Below are 14,155 nucleotides of genomic sequence, written 5' to 3'. Positions count from 1 at the left end.
CGATACTGTGTCTTTCAAATGCAGGATTTCAAACTGATATATGTATATATATATATATATAACTTAAACAAATGTAAAACATTAATTACATCAAAAATATTTAAAATATCAAATCGTAATGGTGAAATCCGATACTGTATACAATAAAAAAAAGTACGTGTATGTAAAGATTAGTAAATATTAATCGTAAGCATCTTTTACCTATCTAATATGAACGTTAGCTTTTAGTATTTGTACAAAATGGCATTCACATATTCCATAATTATCATGTTACATATTGTTTTGACTTTTAAGGATAACTTAAATATATTTTTTATGGGTCTAAAATACATAAAATTTTATAAATCCCTTTAAAAGATGTATATATACACAATACACGTGAAAATTTACATTTGTTGGTGAATTCTGACCTCTTGATATATTATTACGCCGCTGTATCCGCCAGTCAAAAGCAGCGTCGTTTTTTTTCGTTAAGAGCTGATAACACAAAACGTTTAACCCAGTAAGAATGCTTGTTACCAGCACGATTAAAGTCAAACATTATTAAACATATTCTACTTTTAATAATTCTCGGATTTTTTTTTCTTTCTTCAAAATGCCAAATTGAAAGCGTTTATTGGTTTTCTATTTTTTTTTTAAATAATTATTATAGCTATTACCTTACCAAAATGGTACAAAGCAAAACGACTATTTGCATATCAGAAAAAATAGCATTACATGCCTTTTTCCTATAACATCAAAGGCACTTTAAAACAAACAGTCGTCGGTTTGGGACGATTTCTCAAAAAGGACGAGTAAAAGATTTTCTTGGACAAAAAAGCAACATTTTCATAAAAATAAGTCACCGTAAATGTGTTAGTTATCGACTGAAGTCCATCATTGGTTAAAAAGACAACAACGCTGCTATACATATATTGGGCAGTTATATCAGATCTTATCTTAAAAAGTAATATTTGTGAATAAATTATGTGTATCGACATTTTTTTCATAAACATTTATCCCTTAAAAGAGAAATATTTCATGGCATATATAGATACTTATACGATATAAAATATGAAAGAATTAACAAATTTTGTATAAAGAAAACGTATTCTCAAACTCGTAAATAAAACAACAAATGCATTGATGAGACATGTTTGTTCGATATAACAAATTATAGCTATCACATTTTTGTACTTTGCTCCTTTAACAACAAATCTAAAAATGGTTTCGTTATTGAAGTAGTCAAAAACCGGTGTTTTAAGTAAAATGAATTTTGTCTAAAATTACCGATAATCATTATACCACAAAGGGTATAGCAAGAACAAATTTGTTTCCGTTTTTAATCCCGGAAGATATCATTCTTCTGTTTTTATTTCAGAAACAACAGTTTATCTTATTTTGGGTGTATGCCCCCGATAACAGGCCTTATGTACTGATCTTTCACGTGCAATAAAACCACACAATATGCAAGTAGTAAGTATTAATAATATAACTCGGGACATTTTTGCAGCATTATGACGTTTTGTTATAGTAATTTATTCTATACAATCACAATATCAAATATGATATTCTGACCTGTGCATTTCAACATAAGTTTTATAACATTGCTCAAAAAATGAAAAATTTCAAAATGAAGAAATATCTTATTCTATATAATATATATTCCAAATTCTAACATTTCTGGATTGCAATACTTATTCTAAATACAAATTTGTGTTTATACATTGTGCAGTTTATTAGAGGCGCACATTTATGCTGATAAGCACGTGATCATAAAAACATTCATTACAAAAAACAAATCAAAACAAAATCATTGATATAACAGTCATTCATCCAAATTATGTACAATGCACATAAAACAATAAGCGTGGCAATATATTAAATATAAAACAGATCTATAATAAACTTGATTTGATTAAATAAATCTTCAAAACAGAATCGCCTGATTGAGATTGCCTACCTAGGTCAAGTGGTCCATAAGACCTGTATTGCTATTTTTTCTATTTATTATCCAACTCATTCTGCCATTCTGGAGGCGGCCATATTGGATTTCCGGTCACGTTCATAGTCTTATTGTCTATGTTAAACTCTGAATGTTAGCTAATTAAGCTAAATATACACTAAGGACAAATCTGAACTGCTCTAATTGTACCAGATAGGTTTTAATCCACCCTGGTTAAATATCTTTAAATTTCTTAATTAGTTAATGAGTTAACAAGAATTGTCTTTACCAACGTACGTTTGTTTTCGATAACTCCACCAGTGGGTTATACAAATATACTTAATTATCACCAAGGCGTTTTATAATATAACATTTAACAAGACTACTGTCAGCGGTAGAAGGCCCCTCTAATATTGGTTAACATCACAATACCACACACTAGCATTAGGAGGTGGGTAGGTCAGCTTGAATCTATATTACAAAATACTGTTATTTTAACAACAAAATATTACAACATACATTTTCTTATAAAAGTCACACTAATAACTAGATTTAAAAGCATTTTGTGTGTTGGTGAGATTATACACAGGATCGTTCCTTGTAAAATTCCGTTAGGATTAAAAGTAAAAACGTTTAAAAGATGCATTGATATAAAAAGTCTAGCATGTTTAATATACAGTTCTCCACATTGACCTTTCCATAGGACTCCTATGCATTGAAAAGCCAGCGATGACATCGACACCATCACCGGGATGACAACATTATAGCTCTTCCTCTCTTCGAGGTTAAAACACCAAATCATTTGTTAAGAATGTTTAAGTGAAAATTGATCTTATCCTATTTTTACGTAAGCATGAAGGTCATTGTAACGTTGATACCGTGAACCACACATTGTTCGTGAGTGTTGCATGTGTACTTAGATTTCACTAAGATATTTTAACAATGCCTGTGTTACGGCTCTAACGTGAACAGACAAAATAGAACTTTCTTTCGAAGGGTGGCATACTGATCGTATCTCAGCCTGAGGACAGTAGATAACAGTTGACATTGCGTCAACACATGGATAACAACACTCGAGTCAAGACAATCTGTGCAGTGCTTGTCAAAGTTGACTTCAGATACAAGTAAAGTACCTGTATTCTGTATAAAAAAAAGTATGCACGCATGATAAAATATTCATATTGAACATAAGATGTTAGCTTAATACATGAGCTATCAGATTATATAAGATACATCAGCATATCTCTAGATACCAATGAAAACGTGCAGGCAAGAAACCCATACCAAACCAGGTACTATCAACATCTAGAAGGCTTATCATTATGCATTTTCGTATAATCAATTATGCATATAATTAAAATCTTAATATTATATTATCATATTGAAACATTAAAATGCAAGGCTTAAAAACAAAGAAAAACATTTAAATGTTCATTAAAAAAAAAAAAAAAAAAACTGTACCAGAGGTATATTCTCAATAAAAAATATGTTTAAAACATTATACCACTGGCGTCTGCACCTGGTAAGTATTTATAGAAAAAGGTACTAGCCCCTACTCCGACTTATAGCCGGAGTAGGGGGTAATACGAACCAGATTCAGACGCCTGTGACTACACCCGGAAGTAATGTTCCTCGTTGAATTAGATATCGATGATTTAGCAATGATGATATTTGACATGAAACGTCTCAATAACGTCTTGCTAACCTGATCTCACATATTATCATTATCGGTAAACTTCCCAAATCAGGATTAGAGAAAATAACTAAAGTATGTTACAAAAGCAGTACAAGATATTAGCATTTGCTAATTCTACGATATTTAAGAACGCCATCTCCATGTCATACAAAAGAAAATCTTTGTACAGTGATGTAAAAATGACGGTAATGAAAGGAACAAAAGTTCAACTTGGAGATATTCTACATTCTAAATGCAATAAAAAGAAATTGCTCTGACTTTGATTAATGAAAGAAAGATCCTCTTCACGTTATAGTTTATCAAAAATAAAAATGAATTTCTAATTAATACGTGGTATATAGGAATATATCGATTCATCTTAATATTTGATTAATACAGAATACATTTCTTATGATATGATTAAATACAAAGTAAACCCCGTTACAAATAGCATCTTTGGACGAAACATAAATCAACAAAACATCATAAAACTATACAAAATCAACAATAAGATTGAGATCATTTGGTCGTTTCTATAAGATAAAGTCATTTCTATATCAACTTAAGTTTTTAATCAACCAACCACCTGTTTTAATCACCTAACTTGTGTCACTTGTTGTTACAATATAGTTTCTGGGTAAAAATCATAATGGAGAACCGATTTATTGAATAATCAATAAATATATAGCCATTAAAAAGACAAAAAAAATATCTACAATCATTCGTTTTCATAAACTTTCGAAAGATTGCTTCATTTCATAATTTCTCCGGCAGGGAATGGTGTATATGCTTACATGCCAGCATAGCTTATATTTCAAGAGATAATTTTCATTATGTTATCTAATATATCAGTGTTTTGTGTTGTCTTCAGAAAGGGAGGAAAAGAACTACATACTGTTTTATGTAGTGTGAAGTTTAAAATGTAATAAGTAAAGGATATCAGTTATAGACAGCATTTGAGGTCAACACAATAACTTTTGAATCTGTGTAAAACAATATTTACACGCACAAAAGGCCAAAATAAATCAAACCTTTCAATAGCAGGTTGATGAATACATGTTATTTCATAGGCACCCGACAAACATCGAAATATAAAATATGAAAGACTCCAAGACTATAATGGACGTTTTATGAGGTGCTTACTGAGATGTACGACTGTCTATCAAAACAAACTTAAGTCTGACAGCTGTATTAAAACAAAATTTCTCTAGGTTTTACATTTACATAACTAATCTCGTTAACATGTAACCTAATCTGTAAAACACACATGTAATAAATATTTATGAATCTATTATAATACAAAAACCGTAGTTTATTTGATCAAAGTCTATTTACCATTGTATGGCACTGCCACTATATAACCCTACCAATTCAGTTGCGAGTTCACCAGCTTATGAACTGCCAACTGAAATTTGAATTTGAAAATTTCAAAAAAAAATCGCACGACAAATAAAAAATCGCAGATGGTAAATATAAGCATTGAACGGCTTTCAGTTCGCATTCATATTGACTATGAATGCCAACTGAAAGCCGTTCAATGCTTAAATGTATAACGAATTTTGAAAACTTAATTTTTTAAATGCTTGTGTGGTTAAGTCTCATTTCTGAAACATTGTTGAGAAGGTTTTTATTACTAACCACTCGTTAAGTTTAAACTATTAACTTTGAGCAAAAGGGACCAGGAAGCTGTTAAATAATGATGATTGGGGTTAATTTAGACAGAACATCAAGATGATTTTGTTAGCAACAGTAGCAATAATCACCTCTAGGTTAAGGCACAACTCACTAAAACCTGGTATTAAAAATACCTGTAAAACTTATCTCTATTTTATTTCATGCACCCAAATCTGCACTATAAAGGTAAGGCAATATACACAACTAGAAGACATAAATCTCAAGATGGATAGATTCTCAAATAATCAACTTTCTGTTTCGTTCATATGTGTTTTGGTTCATCTAGGCCTCAGGGTATCTTTAAAGTGGTATAAAGGGCCCTCTTAAAAAGGAGTAAACAATGAAAAAAGGAACAACTCGTGAATCCAGATGCACAAACAGTAAACACCATTGTAAGCTTTCTGCTGATGCCAGCCTGCCTATTAAGGCTGAAACATATCAGAAAGAAGCTTTAAAATGAAAAGATATACTGTTTGGAAATCTGGATTCAGGAGTCGCTTCTCCTCTTTCACAAAGTTCAGAATGATTGAACATTAATCAGTGTTTGGTTTGATATGTAACACTAATTTTGATGTTACTTAACCCAGACTTGACCAGATTTAGATTCAACAAAGATTTGACCCAGATTTGACCCAGATTTAACCCAGATTAGGAGAGAGGTGTCATCAATGTAACAGAAGATGCTTATTTTTTCCAGAACACCTGGTCTTATTCTCCTTGTTCTTTTTCAATGGTATCCATACAAATTGATGATTTCCTCTCATTTATCAATTTTGAGTTACAATTATGATTTTGAGTTACAATTATGATTTTGTTAATAAGTATTATCTGTAATGGTTGTTTTTGTATTATATAAGTAGTAATATGTCATATTTAAACTTTTCCTTACAAAAAACGGGTCTACTGGCTACCAATCTTGTAAAGATTTAATTCTGAATATTTGATTATCTCCCCTTATTTGAAACGTCGACGCTCAGATTTATGTAGGAGATAAAAATCACAAGTCCCAAAGCCTTAAGTGTCAGGTGCCACTCTACATTTTAGAATGCTGTGTTGTTTTTACATGTTATCTTTTGTCAATAGTGCACATCTATCATATTAGACTTAGTTTCTTAATAAACTTACAAAGTCACTACACTGGTGTCTATTTTCATATAATCTTGACTGTTTTGCAATATAAATACAAGGAAAAAAATGGAATTCACATTAAGATATTTATGGATTTCTCATTACATATTTTAATCATTATCAATTTAATTGAACTTTTTGAAGCACACTTTATTTAAAGCGTATACAGTTTTACAATTACATATAATGATTTAATATTACCTTTAAGCCGTTTCTAAATATCAGCATGTCTTAAGTAACAGTACGGAATCACCAACATAAGCACAATTATTGCTAAAGTTAGAAAGTTAACAATATATTCAATAAACCATTTAAGGAGTATGATATCCTCAAGCTGTCTGGATAGATTGTGATATGATATGTTTCTATCTCCATTTTCTGTATAGTGTAACTCAATTTTATTTGGTATTGGATGTATTTCCACATTAACATGTGAGCAGAGTCCATCACAAATTCAAACCCTTCATGATTATCTGTATGAAGTTACTATGGTAAAATAAATCAAAAAAGTATTTTAGAAAAAAAAAATAGAATATTTGCAGCTTACTCACTTCTCTAATTTATTCCTAAAAATATCTGGCAATCTGTAGATGTGCAGTGTTTATATAAGATTATCATTTTAAATGCATCTGAAAGTCTAGATAATCAATTAAGAAAAAAATATTTAGACATTACCTAGCTATTAAAGTCTGTAAAATCTTATTTCAGCTCGATTTAAATGATATCTCTAAAACGATTTTTACATGGCATCTATCCCAGGTAATGTTAACTTTTTTCATTAAACAGCTTGATTCATGACATAATGTATACTTCCGTAGCCAGTTTAATTTCAAACTCTTTTTACATCTTTCTTTTAAATATTCTGTCAAATTTTATCAAATAGAAAAGTAGTCTTTTTGATTGTGGTTCTTTTTTGTTTGACATGTTCCAACCCCTGAATGGGACACCTTTCTGTGACTTTTATTTGATATTTATACCTGGTATGATAACGCTACACACTAATTGGCTTCATTCACACCTGAGATTTGTACCTATTGTTTACTCTGGGACAGACATGGCCACTAAACCTGGCATCACTTCTTCTTCATTTCCATTACACCAGCCTGGATCTCTTTACCTGTAAAGGAAAAATCCCGTTCATTATGTAACCCTGGTAAATACTAGCCACAATATACATGTATAGCTTGGCTAGAGACTCCTCTCTTTATAATGAGCTCGATGGGTTGAGCGTTAGTCTAGTAAGCCAGATCTGGAAAAATAAACATACACATTTGGGAACACCTGGGGACTTTGCTTCAGAACGAGGTATAATAGGAAGCAAAACACTGAATTCATACTAGTTTCTACAAGTATAGCAGCACATAAGATGAGAACTGAGTGTTAAAGTGGAGAAATGAAAATCATATTTAATAATATAACATTATATCAGATATGGTCTGATGTTCCTCAATTCTCCCTCCCCTTTGGTCAATATTTGATTCTACCAGGTTCAGTACAATACAATATTTTGACCTCAGTAAAGGTTCATAATTGATTAAAGAGGCTTACCCGCAGACGGACCGGTAAACGGCACATCTCCGATCACTAAATAAACTTCAGTACACGTTTCTATGTGACAAAATTAGAGGCTTTCCGACTTTATTTCTTGAAAACAATTACAGAATATGTATTTAAAAGACGTTTTAAAACTCAACCTGAGAGGGAAATGTATGGAATATAACGGCAAATCTTCTTTGTAAATCGCCGCTGCCTTTGAAGTTATCACTGTGCGGCACTGTGCACGTGCTTGTTTCTTTGATGTGTCAATCAAATTAGACTTATTGCGGGTTGCGATTAAATAAATAATATTTAAAAATGAGGTTTTAATATCACTTTTCAGCGTTTTATAAGGAAAATCAAATGAAAAACTCAACAATTCCAACAATCTGTCATGTGTAAAACATCTTTTTCTATTAGCCAATTTTTCTGATCTCTCTGCGGGCAAGCCTCTTTAATGTTAGAATGATATCAGAAATTTTATAATAAACCTTGTTTTGCATTCATTATGTACAGTTTAAGCAACAACCTGCATACCCATATTCTTCCAAACATGAAAACTGAACTTCCAATAAGCTAGCATTTTTTTCATTTATCTTCTTAGGAATTATATATTGAGACTTATCATGTGTAATCATGGGGGCTGCAATACTTCAGTCGATTAGAACACCGGCCATGTAACCTCAATTTAAGATCTGAGGTGCATGTTCGATGCTCCCTACCCATGTTGGTTTGTGTTTCTTGGGAAGCTGAGAAATGGGTCTGTTGTGCTGTTGTGGTTGTGTCCTTGGACAAGACACTTTATCCTAATTCCTCTTGATGGCATGCCACGAAACTCCCATGTGTTGTTCAGTGAGGTAGCCCCCAGCTACTACAAGGAGACCCCACCTCAAAATGACCCTGGCTGTTCACAGGGTGATAAACTCAGCAAACAAACAGACAATCTGACTTTTGATTAGCAGTACTTTACATACCCCATAATATCTGGTTGAGGAAGTCTCCGATCAAGTAGAGGACGGAAAAGAAGACCAAGAGAGTCCCAATGAAGACCACACGATGATGGGCATGCATGACTTTAAGGACGGGGTAGACCCAGAAATCCGACACATAGGCTATCCAAAGGATCCTAAAAATCATAAACAAAATAAAGAATGATGATTGGTCTTTGTTTTATAAGGTATTGTTAATGAGCCAAGTTTTTCTTAAATGGGGTTCTTTTCAGATTAATTGCAGTCCGCCTGATTGTATTGTTTGAATATATTTTCTGAAAAGAACCAAAAATCAAAAGTTTCAAAAAGAATAACTTCTATAAGATTTCCTTATTAACTTACCAGATCAGATAGGCTAAGGCAAATGTGAACAGAACAGAAAGTCCAGTACGTTTCCGTGGAAACTGATGGTACACAATAGCTAACTCCACCAATAGCAGCGGTAGAATAAATGTGTGCTGTTAACAAAACAGAAAACAAAACTATATTTTTTACTTCAAAATAATTGTCGTCCTGTTTATAATTAGAAATTATTAATTCACATATTAAATCTGTTTTCACTTGATGGAAATGGAGCTAAACACAAAAACCAGCTGGAATGTAGAATGAATTAAGGAACGAATATTGAATGTTATCTGACTCTAAAATTTCAACCGTTCTCAATGTATATTTTTAGTTGGGTTTTTAATTTTTTTTTCAATAGAATTCCAGGAAAAAAACAAGAACTCTTGCATATATCTAAAGTACTTCATCTAAAGAAAACTTGAAAATGTCTAAAAAACATAAATGCTCCTGCTGTCACTTGGTATCCTGAAACACAGTTTCGAGAGGACGGGACGGGACGGAATGGGACACAACTCGATGGGACGAACATGGGTAACACAATATGCCCCCTCCTCCTCCGTTTCATGGCGAGGGCAAAAAAAACCACATGTAATGTAATGCCTAGCCCACTACCAGAGAAGTTTAATATGAATATCCAATTACACTGTAGATAAATGTGAAGCTTAATACAAAGTCTAATCAAAGGTAGTACTCTACTCATTGTTTAGTCATAGGTAAATCTGTGAAGTCTAAAACCTTGTGATATGGACAATAATGTAGAAATTCTGACCACTGACCACTGTGTCCTTATTTTGACTATAACACATATAACCATCCAAAGCTTATATATTTTATATTGCTTAAATGGATTTGAATTTACTTTCTGAAAAAAAAAGACCTCCATTAAATCATTTAAAAACAAGGAATCTAACATTAATTTTTATTCATAATAACTGCGTAACAAGTTATATCAATTTATACTAATGGCTCATGTTGGCCTAGATGAAACTGCTCGAGACGTCTTTCTGTTGGAGGTGACCAGTTGGTTTCTTGAATTAAGCCAGGGGCATTTCATACTTACTAAAGCATGGTTCAACCAGACTGGTATAAGGCCATCCAATTTCTTAGGAAAGATAAGTTCACGGTCCACTGCATATATACCCCAAAATGTACAAACTACAAACTGAAATTATAAAACATAGCAATGACATCACATGTGATAAAATTGCTGATTTTTTATCATTATTTGAATTCGTTATTATTCTAATGACTCATAAACAAATACAGTAATTTTGTGTAATATAAAGTGCACACTATTTTTTTTTAATTTAAGAATAAAATAAATACATGTCACTTTGCCGGTCTGATACATGGATACAATAAGTTATTTCAGACATTTCACCATTCTTTCCTTTGAAAACAGGATTACGATTTAATAGGTAATGTACTGGAATATTTAGATTAATAAGTAAATTATGTAGTAGTTACTGACACAACTGTAACAATATCAGATTTATTATGCGAGTTTTAGACTTTTTAATTTATATTTGATACATTGCTTGTGAAGTGAAACAAATGATAAATAATATCAAAATGAAATTCATCAAATCTTGAATGAAGTGGAAATGAAAGCAAAAATCTTGATATAAATTTATAACTTAACCATTACTATCAAATCTCATTAAAACTTATTCATTCTGTGGATGACAATTAAGATCTGTGCAAAATCAATGTTTTGACAGTGGTTTTTTATTTATTTATTTAAAAAAAAAAAATTGTTTATATGATGATGTCAGAAGCAATTACTGTAAGATAATGATGCTGTGAATTGGTCCAAACTGTGAACCCTACAGAGTCTGTAGAAAATATCTCCTAATAAAATAAAAAGTATATCTGTATAGTGTATAATCAGATCTGTCATTCCACAAACTACCTTCCAAAGGGAGATAATTCTGAGCATGGAAAAAAACTTGTTTTAATATTGACCTTTCTCTTATATGCCATCATAAAAATCCTTAAAAGAGCTGTTCTTTACAACTATATAGGAAGTTTTCAATGGCAGCCTGTATTTAGAAACCAAAAAAGAAATTTACCATTCCTGCCGGAAATATGACTGAAGCTAAAAGCATATCACGAAGTTTTTGTAGAATTGACTTCCTTCCCTGAACATCCTTCGAGTTTAGATGAGAAGGTCGAACATCGCTGCCACAAAAGTCATTCAGGGTGGCAATACCAAAGTATAGAAGCTGGAAAACCTGTAGAAATGGAAATCACACATTAGTAGCTTAACTTTACAGACGGCAAAAACATATCTTAAATTATATGTTATAATGTAACATTCTAAATATCAAACACGATCATACATTGTAGAGTCAATGGTATCTTCGTTTGTATTGTACTCAGTCCTGTGTATTTATGCATGTCACTGTTTACAGGGAGTGTACCCTGTTTACCTGTGGAGTCTATTTATTGTGACCATGCATGTGCATCAGGTAGTCATGTAATGTTGCGTCTATATTTACCCCTAATTTGTCTGTCCAGTTGCGTCCAGGTATGTTAGAGTGTGAAATGCATGCATGTGAGTTTGAAAGTGATTAGGGTCATGTTTGTCAGCATACTCGAGTGGAGTGTTTGGGTGAAGCGACACAGGTATACAGGAACGAGTATCTACGGGTCTCCGAGTCGGATGTCACTGTGACTGGAGAGACAGATCATTTATATCCAGTCTTCGTGTCACCACTGTAGTTAAGATTATTTTTTTCATTGATAGGTTATAAAAATATATAAAGGTATAAATTACATAATCAATCATATTCAAAAAGATATTTCAAACCCAACTAATATAACATTGCCATATAATCAAGATATAGCATTGTGCACGTGCATAATTCAATAAATTACACAAATTAAATGCCTTAACACATGTGTAACAGGAGAGGAAAAATGTAATGATTAGACTGGGGTTTGAACTCCAGACCTCCAAACTCAAGACGGATGATCTAACCATTTGAACTACCTCGCCACATCAGCATTCATCACAGCCCAGTTCTCTACATTACTTGCTCCTTCACAAACGTAATAGCATTGTAAAATGTAATACAGTAACTACATACCACTTTAGGATGATTGTTATAATTTTAACAGTGTATGGATATTGGCTATGAATATTGAAATGTCGCGTCTATCGTTGATGAGGAGTGTAGAAGATGAAGATGTGTACTTTACTTTCAATCATATCATTGAACTGAATCTATACCCAAGATAATGAATCGTATGGCATTCCCAAAATCATTTATAATGAAATACTCTTTTCAAATACTTTCATGTGCACAAAACAAGCCAAATTACCTTATTTGTTCATAAGCATTAAATTATTATACAATGGCTTTCTACACACACAGGTACATTGTATCTTTGCTTTCTGTAATTAGACATCAATTAACTGCATATTTTAATTTGAATAATTTTATTGTTACAGATTTGACTATTACATATTAATTAATTTTAATAACACTCCTGAGTCTATTATTTTAATGGATAGCCTTACAAATTGATGTGATGTCAAGTGTTTTTAGGATGTTCAACTTAATTATGACATTGTTATCAATTCTTTTTTCATTTAAAAATCATTTTATTTTCATTCCAAAAACATCAATGCATATACCGGTGTATAAAAACACAAGAATACAAATGTACATGAAGACAAAGAAGTATTGTTTACATACAAATTTTAAGATAATGAAATGTTTAGCCTTCAAATGTTCTAAGTAATAAATTGTCTCATTGTTGTAATGGTGAATATCTATACTCTGTAAGATATAATATTTGATATAATTTCTAACAGAGATAATTTCTGTCAGACTGTAATAAAGTGTATAATGTTATCAAAAATTCACCTTTATTGTAACTTAATTTAAAATTAACTTTTCTACGATGAGTGCTATCATTGGACAACACATAACTTCTATCAAGTGGAGACAATTCCCAAGTTCAGATATTTAATTCGAACATTGGACAGTAATTAGAACATAAGGGAATATGAGACTGAAAAAACTTCTCTTAACTTATTTTATGTAGATATTTTGGAATGATTTTTTTTATGAACATTGTTATAAATTGATCATCGTAAAAATACTTGACAAGTCTAATGTAGGAAATGAATTAATATAAGCTTAAAGCTTGTTTTTCGAATATTTGAAATTTTGAATGAATTTTGAATCAAAAATTTTGTTAAGACTAATTAATCAATAACAGTAGAGTTGTCTCCCTTCACATAGTGATAACCCCATAAGTATGCTGAACACAATTCAAAACGACAAGTCAGGTATGCAACAATCCTCAAACAATTAAAGGTAAACAAAGCACTGGGTGCCTCGTAGGGGGATGATCCAGTATTAATATCTGAAAATGAGCAGCAGGTAAATCTGGTTTTGTTGACATGTCCGACTGACTGTCACTGACATGTGACTTCGCTAACGAAAGAATGCAAACTTCCTGTTTACAATCCAGTAACTGTACCTCGTTCCAAACAGTGAGAAACTTAAACTTCCCTCCATATCCAGAGCTGCCATGTTCTATGTTTACAAAGTCGTACGTCACGACATACAGATAATACAGGTAAACCGGCAGGTGATAACATATCGCTTTGGACACCATTTTGACCCCACGCCATATACAAAAGTCATGTGATTGTCACGTGATATATATACCAAAAGATAACAGGTTATTGCCCTTTGCACTATAGATATGTTTTAATTTTCGGTCTGTCTTATTGAAAGTTTTTTAAGATATCGTTATAAACTTAATATATTAAGATATATCTTTCAAAAGTTGTACTGTTAGAACGATATAAAATTGTATTTTTATAGAGTCTAATTGTCTATAGCGTTCTAGTGTTTGAACATG

At 31.8% G+C, this 14,155-nt stretch overlaps 1 protein-coding gene across 1 annotated transcript; it reads right to left on the bottom strand.

Annotated features, from left to right (window-relative positions):
- Positions 1 to 5,109: 5,109 nt before the first annotated feature.
- LOC117317074 (androgen-induced gene 1 protein-like) lies at positions 5,110 to 13,925 on the bottom strand. The gene is made up of 6 exons (XM_033871861.1): positions 13,769 to 13,925; positions 11,344 to 11,505; positions 10,332 to 10,433; positions 9,269 to 9,384; positions 8,912 to 9,063; positions 5,110 to 7,518 (listed from the first exon to the last, which is right to left on the bottom strand). Exons 1-6 carry the CDS (start codon positions 13,904 to 13,906, stop codon positions 7,475 to 7,477), a joined length of 714 nt encoding a protein of 237 aa, XP_033727752.1. The 5' UTR covers positions 13,907 to 13,925; the 3' UTR covers positions 5,110 to 7,474.
- Between the last annotated feature and the right edge of the window lie 230 nt (positions 13,926 to 14,155).

The sequence above is a fragment of the Pecten maximus genome, chromosome 18, assembly GCF_902652985.1.
Source record: "Pecten maximus chromosome 18, xPecMax1.1, whole genome shotgun sequence".
Classification (NCBI taxonomy): Eukaryota; Metazoa; Mollusca; class Bivalvia; order Pectinida; family Pectinidae; genus Pecten; species Pecten maximus.
Note: the sequence above shows the minus strand (reverse complement) of the source record. Positions and strands in the feature narration are given on the sequence as shown.

Coding starts and splice junctions, on each gene's coding strand:
- LOC117317074 (XM_033871861.1), bottom strand. CDS start 13,906: ATGGTGTCCAAAGCGATATGTTATCACCTGCCGGTTTACCTGTATTAT. Junction 10,434..11,343: donor TCATATTTCCGGCAGGAATG/GTAAATTTCTTT, acceptor TTATAATTTCAG/TTTGTAGTTTGTACATTTTG. Junction 9,064..9,268: donor GCCTTAGCCTATCTGATCTG/GTAAGTTAATAA, acceptor TATGATTTTTAG/GATCCTTTGGATAGCCTATG.